The sequence below is a fragment of the Eublepharis macularius genome, chromosome 6 (assembly GCF_028583425.1).
Source record: "Eublepharis macularius isolate TG4126 chromosome 6, MPM_Emac_v1.0, whole genome shotgun sequence".
Lineage (NCBI taxonomy): Eukaryota > Metazoa > Chordata > Lepidosauria > Squamata > Eublepharidae > Eublepharis > Eublepharis macularius.
The window spans coordinates 128,421,237-128,438,179 of record NC_072795.1 but is presented as its reverse complement, the minus strand read 5'-3'; the positions used below and the strand labels follow the sequence as shown (position 1 = coordinate 128,438,179).

At 45.4% G+C, this 16,943-nt stretch overlaps 1 protein-coding gene across 1 annotated transcript in view; it reads left to right on the top strand.

Moving 5' to 3' along the window:
• ANTXRL (ANTXR like) overlaps nt 1–16,521 on the top strand; it is a 68,202-nt gene extending 51,681 nt beyond the window's left edge. The window contains exon 18 of the mRNA XM_054984196.1: nt 14,687–16,521. Within this exon, the coding sequence (XP_054840171.1) occupies nt 14,687–14,923 (237 nt within the window). The 3' untranslated portion in view covers nt 14,924–16,521. The remainder of the gene's footprint in view (nt 1–14,686) is intronic.
• The last annotated feature ends 422 nt before the right edge of the window (nt 16,522–16,943 follow it).

Sequence of the window (16,943 nt, the reverse complement as noted above, 5' to 3'; positions counted from 1 at the left end):
AGACCCACCTTTCTAGAGATCTTTAAATCTCGCTGATACTCGCTCTTCCATTGGGTGGGTTTGGGTTTACGTGCTTCTGGCATTTGTCCACCTGTCAGTTGCATTTCTTTTTGGTCTCACCATTAGCGTGTTTTGGGAGCGTGCTTATCTTTTAAAAGCTCCCTTTGTACACCAGGTTGTGACGTACTATCGCCCATCTCTCCTTTCTTGCTCACTTCCCTTCCCTTGAGGTTTAACTGGCCTGTGGTCATCTTGTCTCTTCTCAAACTGCTTCAGGATAGAGGGTGATGAAGAGCCTTTCGTTCCCTTTATCGAGCGTGTGGATATCCTTCTTGGAGGTCATGGGTATTAGCCAGTTCTTCCACTTCATCACCTTGAAGACTAGCCCTGTTTTTTACATTACAGCAGCCAGCTGTATTGGAATGCAAAAAGACTAGAGGTTTTAAGCGGTATTTGTCACAATTTGTTCTGGTCAAGACCCTCTACAGTTTTCTCTGTCCGTTTCATTATGATTTCACCCAGCCCGCCAAAGCACGTTACACTTTACAGTCTAAGAACCAGCAGTATAGAGAGAGAAGGTTTGGCTGGAGGACGTTTTCTAATTTCCAAACCAGACCAACTAAATTCAGCTCTCCTGTATTGTTTGAGCAGTAGTGCTTCTTGTTGCTTGCATTTACTTACAGACCAGCCAGAACAGCCTGATCTCATCAAGTCTTGGAAGCTAAGCAGGATCAGCCACGGTTAGTAGTTGGATGGGGCACTACCAAGGAAGGACCGGGGTGGCAGAGGAAGGCAATGCAAACCACTTCTGTTCACCTCTTGCCTTGAGAGCCTGTTAGGGGTTGGCGTAAGTCAGCTGTGTGATGGCACTTTGCACCACCATAAGTGCTGTGTGCTGCCCTGACCTCAACGATCCAGGCTAGCCCAGTCTTGCCAGATCTCAGCAGGATCATCCCTGGTTAGTATGTGGGTGGGATATAGGGTTGCCAACCTCCAGGTGGTGGCTGGAGATCTGCCAGAATCACAACTGATCTCCAGGCCACAGAGATCAGTTCCCCAGGAGAAAATGGCTGCTTTGAAGGGTCAACTCTATGGCATTATACCCCATTGAGCCCATTTCATCTCCCCAAATTCCACTCTTTCCAGGCTCCACCCCCCACATCTCAGAATTTCCCAACCTGGGCCTGGCAACCCTAATGGGAGACCTTCACTCTTTAAGCGCACCCTGGGCTGCTGAATAGAGCATTTGTGTCCGGCTGTGTTGCTCACATTGTAGAGCTGTCGCTGATGCCCCCCTTCCTTGAACGTGGATGGCAAGCAGGGAACAGTCCCTCTCCTGTATCAGAAGGGGGCTGAGAAAGTGCAGCGGGCCTGGGAACACAATTTGGGCTCTTACTTGCCTGAGCCCTGCCGTGAGGTGGGGTGAAAGAACACCAAACAAGTCCCTGGAAGTAGAATAAGCCAGAGAGTTGTTGTGTGCGAGTGCGGGGAGGGGGTGGTGGTGGTAAATGGACTCCATTCAGAGAAAGGGAAAGGGCCTCTTCTATTCCCAAATCTGTGAGAGAAACGAGGAACGACAAATACTGAAAGGGGAACAAGAGCAAAAATAAACAGGGCTGTGTTTTCCAAGCGAAAGCACTGGGGAGGTTGGTTTCCTGCCCTAGAATGTGCTGCCAGAACCAGCAGGGGGGGGGGTTGATGCTGCTCTGATTTCGATGGCCAGAGGGCGCCATTTTACACGGCCCACACACATCGAGCAGCCTGTGGAGACGTGCCTCAGGAATCGGCAGAACGTGGGGACAGCTCAGCAATGGAGAGCTGCTGTGCGGATAGGCCATTCCTTCCCTCCTTCTTCCTCTGCAGCTCCCACAAGCTTATTATATCTCAGTGCTCCTCTGCCTCCAGCCACATGCAGACAAATCGGGAGTAGAGCAGTGCCTGGAAGCCTGAGGGAGAAGGCGCTTTGGGTCTGTGAGGGTCCAACCGAGCAGATCAGCAGTGGCTGAGTGGGAGAGGGGAGGCCTGTATAGATCCTCACAGAGTAGTTGTGCATCTTAATGCCAGGCCTTAAGGGATTCCAACCCTAGCCATGTGGGCAAAGCGACCAAGGGCGCACATCCCTGACAAGTCCAGATGTTCACCAGCAACTGCAGCCGCAAGCAAAGATGGTTCCTTTTATAGCGAGACGGCAGCACAAGCGGTGGTTGAGGGAGACCTACCCATCTAGTGAATCCAGCTTGCTTGGTCTGGCCAGCCGTTGTCCCTTGGCAGCTGTTCCCAGAACACCCGTGGCCCCGGAGACTTCCAAGGAGACATACCTTAGGATCATGCCAGTGGGGACAGGTTCTTGTAGAGAATCTAGCATGTCATCAGACGTTGCAGAGAACCATAGCATGTCATCAAATGTTGCAGAGAACCCCTCTGTTTCAAAGCAGCTTGCAGCTGCACGTGGAAAAAGAAAGACCAGTGGCCCCAAAAGGTCATAAAGTAGAACCCGCTGGAGTTCCTAAAGGCTGTTTCTTGAGAGGGGCAATTTTTTTTTTTAATTAGGGAAGATCGGTGAATAAGCGAGTTTGGTCTGGGAGCCCTGCAGCTGTCTTGCAAGTGCTGGAGAGAGGATTGATGGCACGAAACAAACAGCTTCCCAGAGCGTTCTCAGCCCCACCCACCTCACAGGGTGTTTGTTGTGGAGATAATAATAACGTACTTTGTAAACCGCTCTGAGTGGGTGTTTAGTTGCCCTGAATGGCGGTATAGAAATCAAATGTTGTTGTTGTTATCAGGGCTTTTTTTCAGCTGGAATGCGGTGGAACGGAGTTCCGGCACCTCTTGAAAATGGTCACATGGCTGGTGGCCCCGCCCCCTGATCTCCAGACAGAGGGGAGTTTAGATTGCCCTCCGCGGAGGGCAATCTAAACTCCCCTTCATCTGGAGATCAGGGGGCGAGGCCACCAGCCATGTGACCATTTTCCCCGAGGGCAATTTAAACTTTAAAAACTCCCCCCTTGTTCCAGCTGACCCAAAGTGACATCATTGTGCGGTCCTGGGAGCATGCACGCACTTTACTCACGTGCATGTGGTACCAGGGGCACGACCTTCCACTAAGAGTTGCCCCCTATGCTGGCAACCCACTGGGCTCCACCACCTCTTTTCCCAGAAAAAAAGCCCTTTTTATTATTATTAAGATGTCAAAAAAAAAAAAGCTCATCATCAGCTGCTTCGAGGCAAAGCAGTTTCAGAAGGGGACAATTTTCAGCCGGGAAGCAGAGGGAAGGTGCATTTTGCTTTTCCTTTGACTGACACACTCTTCTGCAACTCCCTTCTTTCCCTCCTGCTGCTTTCCCTCTTACGCAGTTTTTTGGGGTTTGGAACCTCACTGTGGTTGTGGGGGGGTGGAAAGCAAGCAGAAAAGTAGGCAGAATATTTTTTTAAAAGCCCCCTCCGCCACTGCTTCTCTCCTGCCAATAGCCCTTCTACAGATGGTGCGCTGAGAAGAAGGAACCACTGGGATCTTATTACACACGTTTGCTTCTCGTGTAGTTCACTTCTAGCTCACCATGTAAACAGTGCCAGGATTGTTGTTCCAGCCAGTGGTGTGCTCAGTTCCACGTAGTGCCCTGTGGGTGAACTAAATCCACAAAGGGATGTGGTGTAAACCTCATGCAATTCTTTATTAATTCAGACAAATGTTATTAGTCCCCTGAAGAAATGAGCCTTGGAACCTTGTTTGTGCCTAGCAGGGGTTAGCAAAAGTTAGTCGCTGGCCTATTTTCTAAGCAATTTCTGGCGGTTGCTGGCAGACCACAGCCTGATTCAGCAAACCAGTGCTTATGTTTTAAAGCAAGGGTGAGTACTCAGAATCGACGAACACAGAAAAACGTACGCCTCAACTATTAAGAGATGCTGAATAGGAAGTCTTGCTTTGGAAACTGAAAATGTTTTTTTGTGGACTGTGCATCTGACGAAGAGACCTGTGGTTCTCGAAAGCTTATGCTACAGTAAAGTTAGTTAGTCTTAAAGGTGCTACTGGACTCTTTACCATTTTGTGGACTGTGGAGACTCTCGTTATTACAAAAAAGTAGGCCACACAAGACTAGGATTGCCAGGTCCCCTTACCTTCCCAGCGGAAGAAGGGGAGACCTGGCTCTTACCTCCTTCTTCCCTTCTGCATCATCGACTTTCGATGATGTCACCGCAAGGCAATGACATCATCACGCTGCTCCACCAGGGGAATGGGATCCCTACACAAGACTGAAGTAAGCCTTCCCTTGGAGTAAAGAAGCCCGTACTTAGCTAATTCCATTTAAGCAATAAGTTGGAGCCGTTGTTTGTGGCTGTCTGAAAACAGCAGCGGCCCACAAAAAGGCAAACTGAATGTTAAGGGTGGTAGATCATACAGAAGAGACCACAGAACGCCCGCGGTAGAGATGAATTCGCACCCCTGGTAGCATGTGCATTTGAAGCCATCTTTGTAGTCTTGCAAAGGCCAGAAGAATTTAGGGGTGCATGCAATCTGTGCCTGCCTTATGAAGATGGTTGCCTTCTATATTTCCCCTCCAGTCGTTTCCCAGACTGCTTTTATTGCTGTCTGCAGAAAATCTGCTTCTCTGCAGTTCAGCAAATATACACACAGGAAATTCCCAGAAACATGGCTGACCCAAAACCTCAGATGATAAAGTCAGCAGTCTCTTTTCCAAGGTCTTGTTTACTTAGTTGGAAGGGCCCGTCATTTGCCTCTGAAAACTGCCTGCCCCCATGGGTAAGCGGTGCAAACGTATAGGAGGAGGAGTGGCAGAAATGGGTGTTCTTCCAATGTTGTGGGCAACCTTTCCAAAGAGGGAGGGGGCAGCAAAGGCACTGGTGACCAAAACCACATCCAGAGGATGGCTGGAGGCACATTCCAGATCGATGCGAGAAGTCTGATGTTTCGTTCAGATTTCAACTTGACCCCAAACTAATTCCAGATGGATAGCTATGCGAGTCTGTCGCTGCAAAAGAAAACGGTGCTACCATAGGAATTAACATACTTTATTCCCTAGAAGTTTCAAATGTTCCTATTCTAGTTTCAGAATATTGAAATCCCTGCCCCCCCCCACGCCCATGTCAGATTGTTGTCCATTGATGAAATAAATCTCTGTTGAAGAGTTATTAATTACTTTATTTGGTGTTTACCAAACTGTTCTCTGTATTGGATTTTCAGTCCATTCTTGTACAAGTTTATATTCTACAGATAGTGATTTCCTCTTGTTTATTTTTCTCATGTAAGCTATTCTTATTCTCAGAATCATATGCTTTCTGTTCAGTTTTGCTAATATGATTTCAGATTTCTTGTCAAATGGTTCAGTATTACATCCAGTCTGTAGCACTTACCATTTATAGTGAAATCATAAGCAGAGTTACCCCAGTCTAAGCCCATTGAAATCAATGGGCTTAGACTGGAGTAACTCTGTGGAGGATTTCACTGTTTCAGAAATATAAATCTCCCTAAATCTTTTTAGTGATAATGGCGACATTATGTCATTAGCTGAATTCAGAAAGAGAACCAATTCTTCTAGTAACGTAAGATGTAATGCTACGAGTTTTTTTTCCTCTTCTTATTTTCACTTATGAAAATAACAAATTAATTATATATTAACATTAATGTGGGGCTGTGGCATAGTGGTAGGTCATCTTCTTGGTACGCAGAAGGTCCCAGCTTCAATCATCAGCATCTCCAAGTAAAAGGATCAGGTTAGTAATAAGTGTTTATTGTGCAGTTCCATTTTGGGACACCTGACCTTCCAATTAGAATCTCTTGCGCTGTACTTGAAATCTATTCCATTTTGCCCTGATCCTTTTGAAAATCGCTAGCCGACTTGGCAGCGCTTCTAACAGAATCAGCTTCTTCTTTTCTGACAGGCCTGTCCAATTGGTGCAATCAGCCGGTTTCCTGTCCCCGTCCGTTCAAACCAGCAGGAAACGGCTGACAAGCAGAAATACAAAACAAAGCGCCCTCCTAGAAATGATGGAAAGAAATCCCAGTTCATTGTCAAATGGCCTTTGATTTGTTTTTTCCCATTACAAAATTGGATGATTTGGATTTGGCAAGCGACTGGCTCGGTGGTAGAGCATCTGCTTAGCAGGCAAAAGGTCCTGGGTCCAGTCCCCGGCATCTCCAGTTAAAGGACCAGGCAGTGGGTGATGTGGAAGACCTCCAACTGAGACCCCAAAGCACTGTTGCCAGTCTGAGTAGACAATACTGATCTTGATAGATCACTGGTCAGACTCAGTAGAAGGCAGCTTTATGTGTTCAGTATTAAATACTAGCTTGATACCTGTGCTGCGCTACAGTAAATCCAGTTATAATACTTATGGATATGTAACATTTTTGGTTGGGGGGGGCGGGTTGGAGTTGGTTTTGTAGTATAATAGCATAGTAGCCGAGCTTCACAAAAGTGTTTAAATAAAGTGAAGTGTGTTATCCCTATTTAGGAGTCTTGTACCATCTTTCCTCAACTGTCTGTAGTTTCCTTGACCTGATTTTTAGCTCAGAAAACAGAGTTCCACAGCTGAACAATCAGAGATAGGGGGGAGCAAGCAAGCAGGAGCCTGTCAGCCACACAGGAAAGCCAGGCCCCACAGGGAGATTGGCAACCCTAGTGAATTCTGAGGGGAAGGCTGGGAGGTCCATTTTATCTCAGGACACAACAGCAACTGCATACTGTTTAGAATGTGGGAGGTGAGGACCAATCAGGCCACATATGCAAATGACCTCTCTGTTCCTACTGTCTGGGTGGGGGGGGGCGGGATGAGGTGTGCAGCCTGCCAGCCACACAGGGAAGTTGTATCCCTTTGGAAAAACACATTTTACCCCTTTTGACCTCCTTAGGGGGCGAATTTCTTACATCATGAAAGGAATGTTCTTCCCAAACTTCATGTTTCTAGGTCCAGGGGTTTGGGTTGGGCGTTGATGAGTCAGTCAGGACACTTCTTTATACATATAAAGATGTCAAGATGGATAGTTGTGTTAGTTTGTCTGTAGCAGTAGAAAACAGCAAGAAAGCTCATACCCTATCATGAATAAATTTTGTTAAGTTTTATAGGTGCTATTGGACTCTTGCTCTTTTCTAGTATTAAATCTGTAAACTAACAGTATAATTTTCTCATGTAAATGACCTCTCTCGCTTCTTGTTTAATTTTGCAAATTGTACTTCATAAATGGCAATTCGCAATTAATATAAGACCAATTACAGATCATTAGGCAATTGTTTTTCATAGGAAATAGATCATTTACATTTTAAAGTGAAGGGTTAGTTTTGTATACACAATAGCCGCTTTACTTGTTCTTTTGATTTTTAGTAACTCTGAGACACAGACTGGTTTTGAAACACACGGTGCTATGTCTTTAAATGTGGATTTCAAGTGGTACCTTGAATGAAAGAATCCAGGGAGACTCTGTGTAAATGGCTAACAATGCCATCCATAAGGGTTTCCCCCCTTCCTAAGAACCAAGCTAGAAGTTTGCTTTTTTAAAGAGTTGGGTTCAGGTAACCCAGAATACTTCATATGGAGCAGCAAGAATTGGGAAATAACTCGCCTAGTGCTGTTTGGAGGCAGAAAACAGTTTGGGGGGAGATGGGAGGCCTTCCTTCCCCCGCACTGGCATGCCAAGCCCAGAGAGGCTCTGCTTTAGTTTTTAATAGCCGTTCCTTGCACCTGCTATGTGCTGCAGGGAACCCGAACCTAGAAGCAAATAGCTAGTTTGGCCCTAAGCCGTTGAAGTCCGGTGACTTAGAAGGGTGTGATTTTGCTTACGATGGGGCTGCCACTATGCCAGGGCCTTGCTAGTGTTTAGACATGAGCTTTGCTTCCAGGTAATCTGTGCAATTCCTTGAAATTTGGAAGGAGCTTTAATAAAGGGAGACATGTTCAACCAACAGTCAGCTCAGTTGCCTTTGAGCAAGCCTCAAGGAGAACCAGAGACACAATTGGTGATCCACTCTTTTTCAGGAAAGCAGAACTGCCTGTGTGAATGCAGATTTCCTCCTAGTTAACAGTCAGGACAGACAGCTGATATAAAGAGAAGGTCCCCACCAGGGAAAATAATTCCTCTGGCTTCATCCATCATCTCTTGACCCAACTGGGAACTCTTTGCCAGAGGCTCCATTGATGTGATGCAGAGGTCCACAATCAAGGTCCAATCTTGGGCTGGTTCCGCCCAGTCATGATTCTTGGTGTACCTCTCATTGGTGGTGTGAATGCAAAAAGTTTGCACAGGCAACAGAGTACCCACAAGCCAGGAAAATGGTGCCAGTGTGGACAGGACTTGCAAAAATGCACACTTTGTGATCTTCCCAAAAAGATTGTACCGAGACAGGTTTTGGAAAGATTTGCAGAAAAAGTAGGGCAAAACATGGAAACGGGACAAATCAACGATGGCATCCTGTGGATGCTCCTAAACAGACGGTTGCGGTTAAGGAAACTGAGAGCGGGACCACAAGTGGTGCCTGACACAGGTTGGACACTTGTCAGCTTCCCTCAAGTTTTGATGGGAAATGTAGGCATCCTGGTCTCGCAGCTTCGCTCTCTGACTGCTGTCCAATGGACTTTTCAACTGTCACTTGTCCAACATTCCGCCAAGCTGCCTACATTTCCCGCCAAAACTTGAGGGAAGCTGACAAGTGTCCAACTAGTGTCAGGCGTCAGTTGTGGTCCCGCTCTGAGGCAGAGCAAAACCAGCCTTGGGGAAGTAGCTTTGGGAACACCCTCTTTTCAAGTCTGTAAGACGAGCCTTGTATGGTCAGTCTAATCAGTTTTGACTGGAAAAATCCATTTCATCGCTGCTTGGTCATTTTGTGTGTGACAGATTAGATATTCCACGTTGAGATGCTTGTCTATCAGCAGCTTGCACCGCTCTGTGAAACACAGTTGCATAATGTTATCTGGCTGCCTCTGCTAGGAATCAATATGATACATGTCAACAAAGGCAAAGGGGGACAGTTTTCTAAAGGGTTTTGGAAGCCCGAATAACACGGCTTCAGATCACCGCCTCATCCTTCATATTTGTTGACATTCTCAAAGGTTGGTGAAACAATGAATATTTTTGATGAAGCTAATTCTTCTGCATGCTTTTAACCACCCTGAACACCGTAAGCATCCTAGTGTTCAGAAAGCCTTTCGCTAACTGATGTGGGACAGAAGGTTGGCTGACTGGTTATGCACAATACGTGTTGTCTGTTTTTTCCAGGGGCCCTGGAACTTTTTCAGATATTGATGGTATGCTGCTGGCCATCCAGTCCTCCGGTTGGCTTGAGAGAGAAGCTAATTTTTTTTAAAAAAAAATTAAAGGAATAACCATTTTATAGTTGTTCAAGAACTTTAGGGCAAAACCATCTTGTTAATTTTTCATTTCAGTTCTAAAAGGTAAAAAGAGTCATTACTGACCCATGGGGGGACTTCGCATCACGTTTTCTTGGTAGACTTTTTGTTACGGGGTGGTTTGCCATTGCCTTCCCCACTCATCTACAATTTACCCCCAGGAAACTGGGTACTCATTTTACCATCCTCGGAAGGATGGAAGGCTGAATAAACCTTGAGCCGGCTACTTAAACTCGGCTTCCGTCAGGATAGAACTCAGGTTGTTGTGAGCAGAGCTTGGGCTGCAGTACTGCAGCTTACCACTCTGCTCCACGGGGCTCTAAAGCTTCTAAATATCTGTCAGTTCTGTTTGACACAATTATTTTATTTATGTCATTTATAGTCTACCTTTCTCACTGAGATTCAAGGCAGATTACATAGTGTGAGATTAATACAGTAAATATCAATAAACAGTGCCATAGAGTAAATAAATACAAGTTTACAAAGACATAACATTAGCAAAAAATCCAATCCATAGTTGAAGAAATGCTGAAACAATGCATAAGCAATTCTAGGACTGACAACATAAAACTACCCAGTAGGGTCATACATAAAGCAACAGGTAGTACATAGGAGCACATACTTAAAGCAACAGATAGTGTGTAAGGCAACATAGTGGTGAAATCTATAGTCCCTGTATGTGTTTTATGTGCCGTCAAGTCATCTCCGACCTATGGCGACCCTATGAATGAAAGACTTCCAAAATGTTCTGTCTTTAACAGACTTGCTCAGATCCTGCAAAGTGGAGGACATGGCTTCTTTTATTGAGTCAAGCCATCTCAGTTTAGGTCTCCCTCTTTTCCTGCTGCCTTCCACTTTTTCTGTCATTACTGACTTTTCCAGAGAATCTTGTCTTCTTATGATGTGACCAAAGTATGATAGCTTTAGTCTTGTCATTTTAGTTTCTAAGGATAAATCAGGCTTGATTTGATCTAGTACCCACTTATTTGTCTTTTTGGCTGTCTGTGGTATCCGCAAAACTCTCCCTCAGCACTACATTCCAAATGAATCAATTTTCTTCCTGTCAGCTTTCTTTACGGTCCAACTTTCACATCCATACATGGCAGTAGGGAATACCATAGTTTGGATTATCTTGGTTCCCAGAGAGACATCTTTAAGGATCTTCTCTAGCTCCCTCACAGCTGCTCTTCCAAGTCTCAGTCTCCTTCTGATTTCTTCATTGCAGTCTCCCTGTTGGTTGATGATTGAGCCAAGGAATAGAAAACCTTGAAAAGCTTCAGTTTCCTCATTGTCAACTTTTAAATTGTGTAATTCCTCGGTAGTCATTACATTTGTCTTCTTGATGTTCAGTTATAACCCTGCTTTGGCGCTTTGGCGTGGCAAAAATAGTCGTTTCAAGTCTTCACTATTTTCTGCCAGTAATGTGGTGTCATCCACATATCTCAAATTGTTAATGTTCCTCCCACCAATCTTTACCTTCTTCTAGATTGAATCCAGCTTTCCTTATGATATACTCTGAATAGAGGTTGAACAGGTAGGAAGATAATATGCATCCTTGTCTGACACCTTTGCCAATTGGAAACCATTCTGTTTCTCCATATTCTGTCCTGACAGTAGCCTCTTGTCCAGAGTACAGGTTGCGCATCAAAACAATCAGATGTGTGGCACCCGCATTTCTTTTAAGACTCTCTGTAGCTTTTCATGATCTATACAGTCAAAAGCTTTGCTGTGATCTATAAAACACAGGCTGATTTTCTTCTGAAATTCCCTGGTATGTTCCATTAGCCATCGTAAATTTGCAATGCGATCTCTGGTGCCTCTTCCCTTTCTGAATCCAGTTTGAACATCCGGCATTTCTCGTTCCATGTATGGTAAGATTCTTTGGTGTATAATTTTGAGCATCACTTTGTCTGCATGGGAAATTAACGCAATTGTCCGATAGTTGCTGCACTCCTTGGCATCTCCTTTTTTGGGGATTGGAATGTAGACTGAGCGTTTCCAGTCTGTGGGCCATTGTTTTGTTTTCCATATTTGTTGACATATTCTTGTCAAGATTCTGATGGACTCCATTTCTGTGGCTTGAAACAGCTCCATTGGTATTCCATCTACTCCAGGTGCTTTGTTTCTCTCAATTGCTTTGAGTGCAGCTTTTACTTTGCTTTCTAGGGTTTCTGGTTCTTCTTCCTCAAAAGTATCTGTCATCCTTCCATCTCTTTTGTATAGTTCTTCAGTGTATTGTTTCCATCTCTCCTTTATTTTGTTCTGATCAGATACTGTATTTCCATGTTGATCTTTCAGCATCCCAAGCCGTGGCTTGAATTTCCCTTTGACTTCTTGGATCTTTTGGAACAAATCTCTTGTTCTTCCTTTTTTGTTGTTCTCTTCTATTTCTTGGCACTGGTTATTATAATAGATTTATTTGTCTCTGCATGCAAGCCACTGAAAAGCTGCATTTAGAGTTTTGACCCTATTTCTGTTGCCTTTTTCTTCCTGTCTATCTTTAGCAATTTTAAGAGTTTCCTCAGGCATCCGTCCTTTTGGACTTGCTGTTGTGCTTTCTGATCTGGGCCCTCTGAAATGACTTTAAAATTTCCTGACTTCCTTGAACATCCTTGTCATCTGCTTTTTAATTAATCCCCTCTGTTTGTTTTGAGAAATCTGTTTTGGACTTTCTGGGCCACCCGTTTCCCACTTACAATTATGCTAGATTTAGTAGAATTGCAATTGAATTATGTTTGCAAGTGACCAGGAACCACATCTTGCACTGGTTTCCTGGGCCCTTCTTCGGTAGGTCCCTGCATGGAACCTGCTGGCCTTCTGCCCCTCTCTTTTTGAGATCCGTTATTTGGATTTTTTTTAAAAAAAATGTTACATAAATCTTTGCCATGCACAGCCAGCATTGTAATGCTTATCAAGAATAGCCAACTTCTGTCTAGCATGGGATAAAGCAATTCTTAACATAGTGATGCTTCAGTTAATTACTTTGACATTTTTATAAATAAATAGTGCTGAACCATAGTTCTATTTTGCAGCTAAATCCTTTACTGCTAAATGCAAGAATGGTGCCAAGATCAAAAGAATTTTTTCTTAGTGATGGCTGCTTTGCCCCCCTTGTGCTCTGTTCCGAGGCTGCAGTTCATCTTGGATGTCTTGACATCTCATCTGCTGCGAATGCTCCAGTACAAACCAGATGAGATTCAGGCTCTCTCCGAGAGTCTTTAGTGAGGAAATGTCACTCTGGATATGTTGATCAGCGGGCTAGTTTGGTCTGTTGGACATTCCAACCTCGCTGCATTTTTCCACGGCGGATGCAGCGCTTGGCCTTTCAATTATCCATCTGTCTGACAAATAAAGTGTTGTGGCAAAAACTGGCTATAGTTTGACATTGCCCTTCACTTTAATCGAAGTGGAAATAATGCAGAGTGATCCGTAGGATCTCCTTTGATTATAGACTATGAATATACTTGAGACCGATGCTCTCGGGTAAAGGCAAAATACAACAGAGGAATAATGTGTCAAGTAGTGAATGTCCGTAAGTAAGGACATGTGTGTGTAAAGTGCTGTCAAGTCGCAGCTGATTTATGGCGACCCCTGCTGGGGTTTTCAAGGCAAGAGATTAAAGGAGGCAGTTTCCCGCTGTCTACCTCCATGTAGCGACTCCAAGCTTCCTTGGTGGACTCTCATCCAAGTAATAACCAGGGCCGACCCTGCTTAGCTTCTGAGATCAACAAGATCAGGCTAATATAGTCCGTCTCATTTAGGGCTTGCACATGTTAGTATCTGGGAAACTACAGCAAGGAATCTTATTTTATGTTGTTTTAAGATGCAAACTCTTTAACACCCCAAGCAGCCTGAGGTATGGCTGCCACATCTCTGCCTCCCCCTAGGAAGCTGGTGCCCTCTCCTGTACATGTCTGTAGAAGACTTTTTAATAACGAAAGGGTTAATCAAAGGGATATTGAAGGAGAGTAAAGAGATGCAAATCTCTTCAGGATGCTTCAAATGTATTTCAATCCACACTAGTAGTAGTGGAAGTAGAACTGTAGGCCACAGGTCAGAAAGGGCAGGGGTCATTTCGTAGAAAAAGAGCTGCAGGAACTTATTAGCATATGCCACACCCCTTGACATCACCAGAAGTTTGTTATTAGATTTGATCGGGCCTGAAATGGCCGGCATTCAGCTGCTGCCAGATGGGGGAATGTTCCCCCACCCGACAATGGCCCAATCAGGGCCATTTTGGCCCTAAATCGGGACGAAACTCCCCAATCCAGGCTGAAACGGGCCCCAAATGGCCAGAAATCAGGTGGGCGGGGCCACCTGACACGTGACCTCTTGAGAGAACTACCAGAACTGCATTCCTGCGTGTTCCCCCTCAAAATGAGCTCTGAGAAAGGGTACAATCGAAACAAAGAGGATGCCAGAGTGGATCACAAACTCTCAAAGATAAGAAGGCCTCCTTTAAAAATTCTTGAATGATGAAAATGAGAAGGAAGAGTAGAAGTCTGGCAAAACAAATGTCAACTGACCAGAAGGCAAATCAAAAGAGACTTTGAGGAGCATATTGCTAAAATCATTAATATAAATGAGAAGATTGCTTTAGACATATCAGAATCTGGAAGCTAGAGAGGCAGTTGAGCCAATAAATGGGTGGCCAGACTGCTAAGGGAAGACCAAGAGACTACAGAAAAGCTGAGTGAATTCTTTGGGGTCTGTCTTCACTGGAGTAAGACATGGGGCAGTTACCCACACCAGAATTGCTATTTTCAGCAAGAGTATCTGGAGAAGCGAGTCTGTCAGAGGGGACAAGAGGTGAAGATATAGGTGGAATTGACAAATGAGACACAAACAGGTCTGGATGGCATACATCTGAGGGTTCTTTCCCTCAGAGTGTGAGAGTGTTACTCTCCTAAAGGGTTCTTTCCCTCAGAGTGTGAGAGTGTTACTCTCCTAAAGGGTTCTTTCCCTCAGAGTGTGAGAGTGTTACTCTCCTAAAGGGTTCTTTCTCTCAGAATGTGAGAGTGTTACTCTCCTAAAGGGTTCTTTCCCTCAGAGTGTGAGAGTGTTACTCCCCTAAAAGGTTCTTTCCCTCAGAGTGTGAGAGTGCTGCTCTCCTAAAGGGTTCTTTCCCTCAGAGTGTGAGAGAGTTGCTGTCCTAAAAGTAATCTACGGAACTGTCCATGACAATTGTCCTCCCTTGTGGTCAAAGGGGCTGGTAGCTTCTCTGGGTATGTTAGTGGTGCAATATAAAGAAAAATAATGATGATACATGCTAAAGATAATTAGCAGAGCGAATTGGACCCTAATTTCTTGTGTTTGTTTGCCTACCCAGGGACGATGCATGAATTTCACTCGGGTGAAATCAGATGGGACAGCTGTTTCATACAGTCCTTCTCAGAAGCCATCGAAGCACCACAACCTCTACAGCGCTGTCCCAGACTCATCCTCTCCGGGACCAACACAACCTCCTCCCTGCAGGCAGCTCCCTCCAGGGCCTCCCCCTTCCAGACTCCCCCCAGGGCCACCTCCGTCCCGCCCTCCACCTCAACTTCTGGCTTCCGGCATGTGAATCCCAGAGCTTTGCAGAGCATGGCGTATTTATTCCATCTAGATTCACTGTCAGAATTTGTTGCTGGTCAGCAAAAGCACAAGTTGCCAGGTGTCAGTTTAAGTAGCAATATTTATACGATTAAAGTGCCCCGACGATTTTGGAACTGCTGGGTACGACAAAAGAAAATGAATACATAGGCAGTAGTTACAATCTTCATAGTTACAATATGCATTTTAAGCAGTTCGCACACGATGACCTCACTGTGTTTTGTATGTCAGATGAAAATGGCTACCTGCAAACGAGCTGAGGAATGGGGTGGTGTGGTAGTTTCCTGTGGCAACCATACTAGCAGTGCTGGCTGTGGCACAGCTAAAGAGGAGGCCCTGCTGTGTGGATTCACTGCCTCAGGAGGAAAGCAAACACAGAAGTGACGGATGCTGGTGAAGAAGATGTGCAGCCACAGAATTTGAAGAATACGAAAAATACGAAATATCAAAAAACGCTTTGGGAGCCTGTGTTCCATTTCAGAGGGAGACCGAGAAACTAGAGGGCATTCTTAATTCAGAGGAATGACGTGTTTCAACCCCCTCCCCATGCCTGTAATCGTGTCATGGCGCATGCATCCAACCAGCACTTCCCTTTATTCTAATCCAGTCTTGCCTCCCTCCAATTTCACTAACAGAAAGTAGTGGAGGAGGATGGGGTGGAGAATATCTCCCCACAGGTATTGTGTGAATTGCTGCATACTTGGTACGCATGTAGAACGAGAGAAATGCATGTACATCAAGACTCACCTCTCCACTTTACTACATCATGCCACACCCCTACAGGGTGCATTGTGTGCCCATGGGAATGGATTTACCTGCATTGTTGTTTACCTGTGTAAGGCTCCAGAAGTCGCTGTGCATGTGCCTTGCTGCCTCAGGATATTCTGGAAGTGAAATGAATTTTCGGGGATATTGGCAGTGACTGCTATTCGGTTTGTGCCGTGTCCTGCAGAATGAAAATGCATTTTTGTTTTAACTCCAGCCACTCTTTGATCTGCCGTGGCATTGCCAGGGGGATGGGTCAGATCCCAACACTACCTAAGTGTGTCGCTTTAAGAATCCTCCAGGAGTTTCCAAACTGGGATTGCACACTAGCCCAAAGGACTGTCCCTCTCCTTCTGTATGGATGTAAGGTTGACAAAACAAAGTCGAGGAGGCAAATCTGGAGGCATAATTTCGAGCCCCTTTCTCTGACGCAACATTAGAAAAGTTTGCTCTGAAGTGGTCTCTTCTGATACAGAATGCTATGGAGCTGACATTCCTTGGCAGAGGGAGGGAGATCCATAAGCAGACTCGCCTCTCACTGCACACCGGATAGTCACAGATATATTCAAAAGTACGTCAGTGCTACTTTCCAGGTTGAAGCTAGCAATATATTGACCATTGAAAATTCAGGTTAGCCAGGGCTTTTTTTCTAGGAAAAGAGGTGGTGGAACTCAGGACCGCACAATGACGTCACTTTGGGTCAGCTGGAACAAGGGGGGAGTTTTTCAAAGCTTAAATCACCCTCGGCGAAAATGGTCACTTGGCCGGTGGCCTCACCCCCTGATCTCCAGACAGAGGGGAGTTTAGATTGCCCTCCGTGCTGCAGCGCGGAGGGCAATCTAAACTCCCCTCTGTCCGGAGATCAGGGGGTGGGGCCACCGGACATGTGACCATTTTTAAGAGGTGCCGGAACTCCATTCCACTGCGTTCCAGCTGAACAAAAGCCCTGAGGTTAGCACCATTAGAGTGAGGCAGGTGCAAATTAGTCAGTGCTACTTTGGTGAGCCTTCGTCAGATGTCTACCTAGTGATGTCCACTGGCTGCATAACAATAAGGGGAACTGTCACATGGAGCTGCATTTCCAGAGATGCATGCATACCAAAGAGACAGCATGGAGTGTACAGGCAGCACAAAGCACAGTCCAGATTCTCGGAGCCTGTCAGCATTGCAGGGCCCAGCGGTGCTATGATTCTTTATCCGACTAAACCTTCCAGTGACAGCCCAGT